Source organism: Erpetoichthys calabaricus, chromosome 10, assembly GCF_900747795.2.
Source record: "Erpetoichthys calabaricus chromosome 10, fErpCal1.3, whole genome shotgun sequence".
NCBI classification, from domain to species: domain Eukaryota; kingdom Metazoa; phylum Chordata; class Cladistia; order Polypteriformes; family Polypteridae; genus Erpetoichthys; species Erpetoichthys calabaricus.
Window position 1 is genome coordinate 58,609,210 of NC_041403.2, and position 12,651 is coordinate 58,621,860.

At 37.6% G+C, this 12,651-nt stretch overlaps 2 protein-coding genes across 2 annotated transcripts in view; both read right to left on the bottom strand.

The window, feature by feature from the left end:
• The window catches only part of LOC127529461 (craniofacial development protein 2-like), a 782,501-nt gene that overhangs the window by 665,430 nt on the left and 104,420 nt on the right, over nucleotides 1–12,651 (bottom strand). The window lies entirely within an intron of this gene.
• eif2b3 (eukaryotic translation initiation factor 2B, subunit 3 gamma) overlaps nucleotides 1–12,651 on the bottom strand; it is a 136,734-nt gene that overhangs the window by 29,425 nt on the left and 94,658 nt on the right. Inside the window, 3 exon segments of the mRNA XM_051933157.1 lie at nucleotides 5,849–5,914; nucleotides 7,755–7,948; nucleotides 8,758–8,888. Of these exon segments, the coding sequence (XP_051789117.1) occupies nucleotides 5,849–5,914; nucleotides 7,755–7,948; nucleotides 8,758–8,888 (391 nt within the window).

Consider the following 12,651-nt stretch of genomic DNA (forward strand, 5'->3'; position numbering starts at 1 on the left):
TTCACAGCACCAACGTTCCTTCTAAAGACCAAGTTGGTATGTGCAAATATTTTTTTGTAGTGGGCAAAAATTTTCAGTTGGTCTTGTCCATTTCAGGAGACGAAGTCTGAGACAGACCTCTGTTAGCAGTGGTGTTATTTTACCTTTTCTTTATACTGTCATCCTGATGTATCCTGTATTTACTCAACCCGAAGGCCTTTAATTACAGTATATGCATGTATATACAAGCATGAGCAGCAGAAAAAAGGCTCAGGAGGAAATGGAGAAGACAGCTAATACTTCACCTAAGCCTAAACAGGCTTCAAGTTCAAGTTCAAGGTACGGCCTGCCACAGACTGACCTGGAACAGATAAGCGAAAGAACAGATTGGCTCCATTCGAGAGCGAAAGTTGGAGCAAAACCGCAAATGAGTTCAGCCTTGAGAACTCATCGATTCCAGAAGGTTCACTGGAACTGAGCATGGCCTTTCTATCCATGCTGTCAACAACCCCCCACAAGTCAGTGGCAACGACTCCAACTGGGCGTCCTACTTTGGCTGGTATTGCAGAGAACACCGAAACAGAGGTGAAGGTAACAATCACCCCAATGGTTACTGCAATAACTAGCACTCTCGGGGGAGTGGGGTCATAAAGGAGCTAAAGAATAAAATAAAACATGGTTACAAATTATACAAATCATATAATGAAAGATATAAAGGACATAAACACATGACAAGTGTGAAGTTACTTCAGGATTCATAAGACCAGGAGAAATCTTTAAATAAATGCTTTGGGCCAACTTTAATGGTATGCTAGAAAAAAATACGGGAAAATGTGAGTAAACTTGAGAATAAATTAAAAGCACTTGATACTCAGTTTAAAGAAGTTAAGCAAATGTTCAAGACTAATATTGAAATACAGTAGTTGAACAATTGGTATCTTCCGCTGACAAGAAAGCAACAACTACAAAATCTTAATACAAAATACCTGGAAACAGACTAACTGTGCTGAAAGATGGACATAGAAGAAATAATATCAGAATTAAAGGTCTCCCTGCAAACCGTGAAAGTCAAAACCCAGTGAAATTCATAGCTGAACTACTCTCTAAAATAACTGGAGAGGACTTTAAAGCAGACACTGAGATACTCAGCAGCTTGTCGCATACGTGGGACGAATGCCTCAAAACCCAGAAGCCTTATTGTTCGTTTTGACAAATTACAATGTAAGGTAAATTTGATGTCACTTCTTGGACTGAAACAAGAGATTATATTTGAAAATAACCACATTTGTATTTTCCCTGATTTCTCACCTTCAATAGCTACTAAACGTGCTGCATTTTACAGAATTAAACAGCACTTACACAAAGCTGAAATCAGATACAACCTCTTGTATCCTGCTAAATTGACAGTGGATATTCAAGACGAGTTCTACATTTTTAGTTCTCTGGATGAAGGTGAAAAAGAGCTAAGAAAATTGATCCTAAAGCTTTTTGACATATGATCTTGAGTCACATTGTGTCTTAGCAAGGCAAAGAAGATTTTACCTACAATTTGGTCCATTTGCAATGAGTCTTTTGACGTAATTATACACTTTTCCCTTCTTTGCTACTATTATGTTTTAATTACAATAATATTTTTTTCCCCAAAAGGGGATTGTTTAACATCATACCCTTGGCTTTTTGTATTAGGATTGTACTATCACAAGTAGGGAATGCATTCCCGGGCGGATTCCCGGACATTTTTCATTCCCACATTCCCGGGAATGAAACTGCTGTAATTCCTGGGAAAACAGGAACACCAAGCTCGCATATATAGCGTGTAAAAGTGTAAAAATCGATCAAGAAATAAGAGTTATAGTTGAAAATAATTAAGGTGGCACCATTGCTGCAGCTTGCACTTCATCAGACGACAGCTTTGAACAGCAACTTGAAATTGCAATGAGTCAGTCTGTTGCATCTGCATTATCTGTGCCAAGAAACTTGCCATCACAGAATGATGACAAGAAACTGGATGCATCAGTAAAAGCTGAAATGGCGGTGTATCAGCGCAATAGCAAGCGCAGGCGTTGTTTAGAACAAGTGTATCAGTATCTGATCATTGTGCCGCCTACTTCAGTGGAGGCAGAGCATGCTTTCTCAGCGGCTGGCGTACTTCTGCACGAAGGTGCGCTCTCGCATGGACGACCGCACACTGGACATGTTAATAATAATAATAATAATAATAATAATTCATTACATTTATATAGCGCTTTTCTCAGTACTCAAAGCGCTATCCACACAGGGAGGAACCGGGAAGCGAACCCACAATTTTCTACAGTTTCCTTACTGCAAAGCAGCAGCACTATCACTGTGCCACCTGTGAGGACGTTGTGCTTTCTACACTCTTATTAACGCAACTGAAGATACATGTACTTCTATGACAGCATGAACTGCTTGTAGATATGGTTAGTCTTTTATTTGTGTCAACATATTGCAGTAGTTTTATTAAAAATAAGTGTTGGTCATTCTAAAACCGTTCACATGTGAGATGCCTGTGCACTGTGTCATCCCCGGGAGCTTGGGATTCCCGGGAATGAAATGCGGAATTCCCGAATTCCTGGGAATGGATAAACCCGTCTGGAAATGGATTCCCTAATCACAAGTAATCTGCTTCTCCAAAGGTACTGTTTAACATCATTCCCTGGGTTTATTCTTTCAGGACTGTTTAAGATTATATTCTAGGTTTATTTCATTTTGACTATTACCAATAGATATCTCTGATTTAACATTACTACACCACTGCTGGGGGGCTTGTTTTGTTTTGGACATGCTCTGTCTCTAGGCATGACAGAGGACTGGGACTTCGTGAAGTGTGGTCTTGCCTCACCTGGGGAGGCAAAATGGGGTGGGGAGAGAAAGAGAACAAGCTATTTTTAATCTATCCTTTTAACTCCCACAATTGCAAGTGCAAACACAACAATAGGCTTCACAGTCATAACACCTGGCAAAACTGGAAATTAAGTTTAAAGCTATCTATCTTAATTTAAAACTATAAAATGTCAATAAAAGTTCAGAAGCAATGTCTCTATGAACAAACAGTGAACTTTGTGAGCTGGAATGCCAAAGGTCTAAATCAGGAATTAGAGGAAGAAAGTATTCTCTCACCTAACAGGTCTAAATGCCAAGATGGTACAGTACTTTAACAGGAGACTCACTTATTAAGCAAGGATCAGTTTTGGTTGCAAAGAGATTGAACTGGTCAAATATTCTACAGCAGCTATACAAAGAAAACTAGAGGTGTGGGAATCTTAATATGAAGAACAATTTCATTTGTACAGGTAGTCCTCAAGTTACAGACATCCAACATACGACTTACGAACGGGGCTGCAGCTGCTCTTTCAGCTGTTTGCGGGACGCAACACAGGCTCCTCAGTAACTGCCGCTCCGTCATCTTCGGCCTGGGGACACTGCAAGTGGTGGCTGGAGAGGGAGATTTTGCTGCTTGTGCAGTGTAGTGTCCCTCAGGCAGCTCCGGTTGATAAATGGGGCGGTGGGAGCCGCAACCCATTAATTCTCAGTGGGTGGCTGGGTGCGCGGCAAGTGGTGACCCAGGGTCCATAGTCGCCGGGGCCACAGCTACTGCTCGTGTGCAGGACGGAGGGCATGATGGGGCGGTTCGGTGCCTGGCAACCACACCGTCGCCGCAGCTACTGCTTCTGACTGCCCCGTTCATTCTCGGTGGGCGGCTGGTGATGCTGCAAGCGGTGACCCGGTTGTGGCTGAATGGAGGCCATTGAGGGTGAATGGGGCGGTGGGGGGCAGTATTGTATAGTGTGCCTCGGGTGGCTGCCTGTTGAATGAGGGCGGTGGTGGGCGATTCACTACCTGCCTTTGGCCGCACCCTATTTGTTCTCGGTGGGCAGATGCTGTAGGCAGCATACTGTATGCAAGTGGAGGCGACTGTGTGGTGGGCGAATAGTGAATTGCCCCTCGCCGCCCCCATTCATTCTCAATAGCAAGCCTGCTTGTACTGTTACGTACATAGCAGGAAGCTGTCTCTCGTCAGTACACCAGATGTGCTCATGAGGGATGCCTTCCTGCTGTGATAGCGTGTACAGTGCTGTGCAGAAGAGCTCATCTTAACCTTTTGTCTTCACCCTTCAACAATGTCTCTGAAACACAAATCTGATGCAAGTACTGGTTATACAGTAAAGAAGAGAAAAAACATCACCATGGAAAATAAAGTTGAAATAATAAAAAGGTCAGAGAGGTGAAACTCCATCATTCATTGGCAGAGCACTTGGTTACAGTCGGTCAACAATAGCATTTATTAAAATAATGTACCTGTTCCCACTTACATACAAATTCAACTTAAGAACAAACCTACAGTCCCTATCTCGTACGTAATTCCGGGAACTGCCTGTATTATCAGATGTAGTATCTAACCCTGAAGGGCAATATGTGATTGTGATGGGTAATTTATTTAATTGGAAAGTGATTTTAATAAATATCTACACACCCAATGTGGATGGTAGAGACTTCATCCAAAACATATTTGCATTCATTCCTAACACCAAATTATAATGGCCAAAGACTTTAATTGTTTTTTAAAGCCAGACCTGGAGAGGTCTTCAGCTACAAGAGTGATAATATCTAACACTGCAAAAATATTATAGTTTGTAATTGATCATAACTTATCATACCCATGGAGATTTCGAAATCCAAACGTAAGAAAATATTCCTTCTTCTCACCAGTGCATCACTGTTACTCAACAATTGATTATTTCTTTAAAGATAACAATGTTTTGCCCACAATCAAATCTTGCAAGTATGATGCTATTGTTTTCTCCAAACTTTTTAAAAACCTGGCAGGATCTAATGAATAAAATTTTAGAATAAGCATGTATATTGGGTAAAGGGATTCTCCTCCCTCTTTTCTACTCTTAAAAGTTTTACACTGGCTGCTGGTCTTCCCCTCTGTCTCTTGGGTGGGGGTTGAACTGAATTTATTATTGTTAAGTCTGACTTGATCATATGAAATTTTACTTGCTTTTAATAAAATTAATAAAAAATAGTTACACTGTCCTGTGAGCACCACTTTATATTATATTATTGTTATTCAGTGTAGTGCTGGAATGGTAATAAAATTTTGAGCTCAGTATCAATATCACCTTTTGCACCTCAGTACCGGTACAGAAGCATTTCTAAAGCATTTCTAAAGTCTCCCTTATAATGAATGTGTCGTTACAGATGATGGCCCTGGTTTTAGATATCAATTCAAATGACATTGTTGCTGTTTATCTATGGAATGATTCTTTTCAGAACATTGCTGATGTACAGTATATTGAAAATATCATATGACACTTTCTGTTTATGTTTGAAAACATGTTTTGTGTTTATGCTACTTTTCTTCTTCAAAATATATTTGTAATTAGATATCACACTGGCTCATTACCAGAAGTATGCTTAATAGGAGTGAATTGAACTAATGTATATTTAAAACACAAACAGTATACACTCTATTTTGTATTAAGTAAAAGAAGTCATTGCTTTGTATAGATAATAAATTACCTACAGGCATTCTCTTAATGTGCCTGTCAGCAATTCCATTGCATACATGACTAATACTTAACAGTTCTATACTGAACTTTATCAACGAGCCAAAATATTGCCAGGCCCAAAAAAAAAAAAGACATAACAAGAACACAAAAAAGAAAGAACAATTTTGAATAAAAAAAAAGTATAATCTGCATCATTGGAAATATTAGATTTAACATCACAATGCAAATCAAACATGAAAGCAAATAAAAAAGGTAGTGCCTTGTAGTATGACAATTTTCTGAAAAGGCAGATTCTAATTTTCACATCAATACAAATAAATTGAGTTTCTTACCGTGCTCCTTTCTGAAATTATTGCTGAAGGATGGATACAAGGTTCCTCAGAATAGAGTTTTGGGGCCTGTCAGGAAAGGTAAAACAAGCAAAGAAAACGAGGAATCACTACATAAATATAATGATGAAAGGAATAAATAAGCTGGGATGGAACAGATATATATATGTTACTAGCCGACGCCCGCCGTAGCATACGGCGGTGTTAGGAATGGAAAACGGTGAGAAAGGAATTCAGAAATCAAGAAGTAGAAATAAATACTTCTTGAAAGACTTAGTATGCATGTAGAATTTCTGGCCAAGCAGGATTACATGTGAAAGTGATAAATAAATCAGGCTTTCCGAATTTACGTACTATGCCCATGGCATCCTGATGGTTTTGTTGCATGAATGTTGGACTTCCTGGAAATGTGAACGGTAATATGATCATTTTGCCTACACGTACGTTATTTTCAGCGTTTGCTTGCAGTGCATCTGAAAGTCCTTTGTATTATTCCACACACAGATCTTGTTGATGTAATCTGAGATAGTTGAGATGCGCGCCCTCTGTTTTAACATACGCATCTACGACATACTGTTGGAATAGTTTGCCGCTGGAGTGCAAAATACTAAATGTATTCCTCACTGCTAATCTGTACGCGTAAAATTGGCATTGAGTAAGCCTTATTCACTTGGCAGTTCTTTTATCGGGAACATGTTGTAAATCTTTGTGCCAGCCAATGTCTCCGTAAGGGAATAAAAGAGGGTAAACCATAGGATCGCAATTCATATTGAGCGTGGAAATCTGTTTACAGGAGTTGCCTATGGGATAGATGCAAATGTCCCTTTCGGCAGGCTGTTCGCCATCTTCCCCGACGAAAATTGCTGCAACATCAGTGTGACATGTAGTGGCATTGTATCGTCGTAAATTCTGCCTAGGGTTTTCCTTGAAAACCATTCATACCGATGCTGTTGGATTGGACTGAGCGATTTCATGCATGTGTTTATATGATTTAGCGAAGGGGTTGATGGTTCTCAGCATGGAATCTAGCTGGAGAAGTAAATTTTCGCTGCATACTGAGTTTGCTTTATTTTGTAATCGTACTTAAGTAGCTTGCGCTGTGTCAAAAACATACAACTGTCCATATCCTGGAGAGGTAGAAGTGTTAGCGTATAGTGGAGAGATTTGGTGATAAATTTGCCCATGTATTTTAAAACAGTATGGTCCGTGAGCAGGAGGTTGAGTTATCTGTGCACCCATAGGAAGCAAACGCTAGAGAAGAGTTGTATTCTCGAATGTTTTCACGTTATTTTTTAGCTTCTGATGTTTGCTGTGTAAGAAGCTGTTGTAAAGACACAGGTGACTCCTGCAAAGGTGGCAAAGCTACTTTACCGTTGTGGCAGCACTTCGAGTACTTGTTGGATGTATTACGCTCAGCAGGCCAGTATAGTGCATGACATGGAAGAGGAAGAATAGGAATCGAGAAATGCCGTATCGGCTGCGTGTGGGCGGGACCGGTTTTGAAGTGGAAGCAGGACGAACCAGAAGAGAAATATATATATAAGAGATATATAGTATGTTTATGAGAATGCTGCTATTTACTCTAATACTCATATTTGATCCTTTCAATTAAGTTTAGTGAATAAACAACAATTTCATACTAATTGAATTTGAGGTACTATCAGTGAAATCTTTAAAAAAAAAAAAAGTAAAATGAAATAATTTACAAAATATAGTACTGGCATTCTTTTAAGTATCATTTCAAGCTATCAGCAGAATTCTTAACAGGGCTCCTACAATATTAAGATCACTATTCTAAACAAAAAGTACATTTCACACTAAAAATTCTGACTTAATAACTTGGAAATATAGCTTCAAACCTTTTAAGACTTCCAAGGTTCAAAAAAGCATCAAAACTGTACGTACTAACCTGACGATTGGCTTCAATGTAAGCAGGAAGTGTATTCACTCGATAACACATGCCATCTTCCATTACATGAACATAGCACCGTAATTTACCACTATGATATGCATCACTCATGTCTCCTCGATGGTCATTCCAGCAGGATTTCTCACGTGCTAGTTCTATCAGTTCCTCGTCTTTAGAAGAAATGCAGATCTCAACTAAGGAATATATTATATATTACATTAATATGAGACCCCCCCTCACCCAGGGAGAATTTTAACGAAAAAAGTAAAACTGTAAATGTGTAAAAATACAAAAATTAATCAACTAACATATTTAAGGTCATACAAAAAGACAATTTCCCCTCAACGAATAAATACCATGTACCAATAATAAAAACTCTTTTATTATTTTACAAAATTGAGAAAAATTAAATCCAAAATACTAAACACATGAATTAAAGATAGGCATAGGTAACCAATGAATTGAATGTCCATTTACATGAAAAAGGGTGTATAAGTTGATTCTCAATGTTTTAGCTGTTTTCAAAACAATTACCTCATGTTGAAATTATATACATTTCATGGATGCTGTATGGTTTTCCAGGGCTGGCTAAAACACCATTCAACCACCATCCATTCCATATCTGTACTATCTCTTAGCAGGGACACTTTGATCTAGATTGTTTATGTTAACACTGTAATTCTTTTTCGAACACACTGAAAGCATTTAAACACGATCTGATTTTATAGTGTGAACCTGACTATTACACCAGAATATTAACACAATTCACCAAAGATTATCAATTTTAACTTTTTTTTCTTCTTTTCTATAATAGTTTTTTTTCTATCCTTTGATTGCAGTGCAACTTCAGAGTGGTCCTGATTACTGAAAGAAAACTACTTCAATAATCACAGGGAGAAAACATGGTTTGAGATATTTAAGTAAAAAAATGTATACTTTATAGCGGAGAAGGGAAACTTGTTTTGGAAAACTGAGGAGTTTAGGTTTATAAAGCAAATCAAACCTGGTGTTTTTTGTAGTTTCTTCTTTTTGTCTTGGTCTGATTCTTCTTTAGCCTTTTGAGGTGTGGAGGATACAGTAAACTGTTTTCTAACCAAAAATGGAATAAGTTCTCCACGTATAGATGTGATTGACCTACAAGAAAAAATAGTGTGCTGGTAGGAAGGTAGTGCAGAAACTAAGACTGAAAAACTAAACACTAATAAAATGTCACAAATTTGTTGCTCAGAGAAAATTATTGTACAGTATGATTAATTTTAACAATTCAAATTTTAAAATGCTCACTAGTAATCAAATCATTCACAGACTACTAGAGAAACGTATGAAGATAAATATTGCTTGAAATAAGGAGAAACCTTTAATAATGCATCAGAAGCAGCTTTATCAACTTTGCATTACATTTTTTGAAATACTTCCCATATTTGATTTTTCAATATATGCTGCAGTACAAAATAGACCAATCTCACAATCGACTCCTCCTTTACCCATGAACTCTTTCACCTGGATTATCCATCTGCACCTTACCTGAAGCAAGGTAAGGAAGCCACTCTTTCACAATAACCTCAGATTTGGATATCCTGATTCACATCTCAACAGCATCAAACTTAGCATGCTGGAGACAACAGTCTGATGAAGCCAAGAAAACAAAATTAACTGCAAAAAAGCAGAGATGTAATCATAAGGTTCCCAAACTGGCCACTCTGCAATGTTTTGCCACACCTTGATATCCAGTGTATAAAAATCATGAACAGAAACAGAAGACTAGATACATCTTTGGCAGGGTCCAATGGTGATATGAACAGACTTGATAAGCATGCAAGCACAACTTCCAATAAGCAAATACTAGCATCTCCTTCAAGATACCATGGAGTACACATTCAAAAGCTTTTTTCCATATTCAAAAATAACATGTGAACAGGATTGTAAAACTACCATGACCACTAAAACATCATCATTAACATAATGAGCTGGTCCACAGAACAATGGTGAGGATGATCTCCACATTATTCCAGCCTAGACCTGAGGTTTAGCTTTCAGATGTAGTCTCCATTCCAGTGCTCTGAACTAGGCTTCCCAGAGAGACTGAGGAGGTTCTTTAGTAACTAGATCACTTCTTATCATCCAAAATGTGGATCACCATCCCAATCTGACACTTCCAATGCAATGCCCCCAATTTACATACAAGTTTGAAGAAAACATGTTTGTCAACACACAAACAATATTCAATATTTTCAGTATTGTACTCAGATCTCATTCAAACCTATAGACATTTTTTTAATCTTCAGTTTGTCAGTCTCAAAGTCACAAAGATGAACCCAAACTTCACCACTGCATCTAGCGCAGTCTCCATCAAGAAGGGCATATTTGGAAGATTTAGGAGTTCCCCAGTGTGATCCTTTCAGAGTGATCCTCTGGAATGTACAGTATGAACTGATTATGATCAACGCTTCAGTAATGAACATCCCGGACAAATGAGATGATGGAGAAACTGCATTCATTGTTCAAACTCAACATAATTCTTTTGTGTCAGTGAAACACACTGCATTTTTTGATATGCTTAAATCATTTCACTGTCGATTAGCTGCAGTCTTTTATTAATAAAACAATAGCATGATCCTCTTGAGAAAAAGAACTTTTAACTATAATCTGAAAGTCTGAAGGAAACTTAACACTTAAATCAGTGTCAGGATGAATGCTGTCAACCCTTTAGGATTGCCTAATGTGAATGTAACTTTTAAAATTGCATTAAAATTTGATAAGTTAATACAAAAAGGAATGCATGAAGCATATCAGCCAAGGACTCATTCATACCATCTGTGGATAAACTTAGAATCTATGAGTCTGCTGACACTAGAATACCCTGCACTAATATGTATGTTACTGTGATTGTAAACTTTGAATAAATTAAGGCAATTTTTACAGCTTATGCATCGATTCCTCCTTTATATAACATTATGCTTCAGAGTCAGGCCAGACACAATTTTTGCTTCACGTCATTTATTTCTGAAAATGAAACTTACAGGTAGGCATACACTATACATACCTGATGCTAAAGTAGCTACTGTACCACAGATGCATGCAGAATGTGTAAGTAAAGCCTTGAATATTTGCTAATTAAAAATTTTCTGTTAAGTTTATCAGTATAAAACTGAAGCATGCAAATTAGGGTTAAATAATTTTGCCTTGAAATAATACTTTTAGCTTCAATCTAAAAATCAGCCGAATTTTCAACATAAAAAAAGGTTTTCACCTACTGATTTTGTTTAGGCAGAAATTTCAATCAAACATGTAAATGTAGTAATTTATCTGCCGTAAACTGAACAAAAAATACATTTTTGGACAGTTTCTAACATTGATGTTGAGGTTTTAAAGATGTAAGATTTAGCTGCAGAGCTTAGTACATGTGGTATTTATTTATCCTTCAGAAAAGGCAATAACATAAATTTGCAAGTCAAAACTAACTGATGTTACTTTGAGAAATTTCAATAAAATTATGCAACTTATGGCATTCATATTTAATAACAACATTGATGATGATAATATTAAAAGTCATCATCATTATTACACATTTTATTTATAAGCGCCTTTAATGACACTAAAGGGCAATATATATGCATAAAAAATGTAAGCAATACATAAATACAGTGGGGGGAAATAATTATTGAATGTGACAACATTTATTTCAGTAAATATTTTTCCAATGAGGGTATTCACATGAATTTCTCACCAGACATTGGTATTAACTCAAGAAATCCACAAGAATAAATGATTTACATTAACGGCTATAAATAAAGGTATGTGTAATAAAGTGGAATGACACAGGGAAAAAGTATTGAACATTCTAATTTAATACTTAATAGAAAAGCAATGACAGCTTCAACATGCATCCTGTATGAAGAAACCAATTGCCTGTAGTACTAAGGTGTGATTTTGACCTATTTTTCTAGTGTGACTATATTTATATCTTGAAATTCTGGGGGAGCCCATTTTGTGAACCCTGATCTTTAGTTCCATCCACCAATGTTCAATTGGATCTAAGTCAGGATATTGACTGGGTCATTCTAACAACTTGATTTTCTTTCTCTGAAACCAATTTAGATTTTCCCAAGTCTCATCCTCATCATCTTGGTGGATGGCAGCAGATTCATTTCAAGAATCTCTCGGTTCATGGCCCCATTCATTTTTCCTTCAGTTACATGAAGTCTGCCAGTACCATGAGATGAGTTACAGGTCCATAACATGATGCTTCCACCTCCAAACTTCATTGTTGGCACGGTGTTTTTTGGGTGATGTGCAGTGCCATTACTCCTCCAAACATAATCTGTTGCATGACAGACAAAAAGTTCAAATTTTTTCATACTGCATTCTCTCAGTATTTCATAGGCTGGTATAAATGTTGTGCAGCAAACTTTAAACAAGCTTCAACATGATTTTCTTCAGTAATGGCATCTTGCGGGGTGAGCATGCATAGAGGCCATGTCAGTGGAGTGCACTGTCTATTGTTTTCTCTGTAACAATTGTACCTGCTGCCTCCAAGTCCTTCTTGAGCTCTTTCTGAGTGAACCCTTGGCCCCTGGACTACTCTTCTGACTATCCTTCTGAATCCCTGATCAGAAATCTTGCAGAGAGCTCCTGCTTGGGGCTGGTTGGTGGTGGAGTGATGTTCCTTCCACTTGCAGATAATGGCCCCAATGGAAATCCTTGGAGGGCCACAGTGGCTGAAGGTTTTTGTTTCAACCAGGTTTCCTAATTCAGAGCCAGGCCTTGCTGATAACAAAGCTGTTATTTATTGATATGGTTTATTAGTGTTTTCATTCTGCCCTGTCAAATCACACTTTATCACATGATAGTTTTTTTTTTTTCTGAAAACATATTTATATGTTTTGTGGACTGGAGC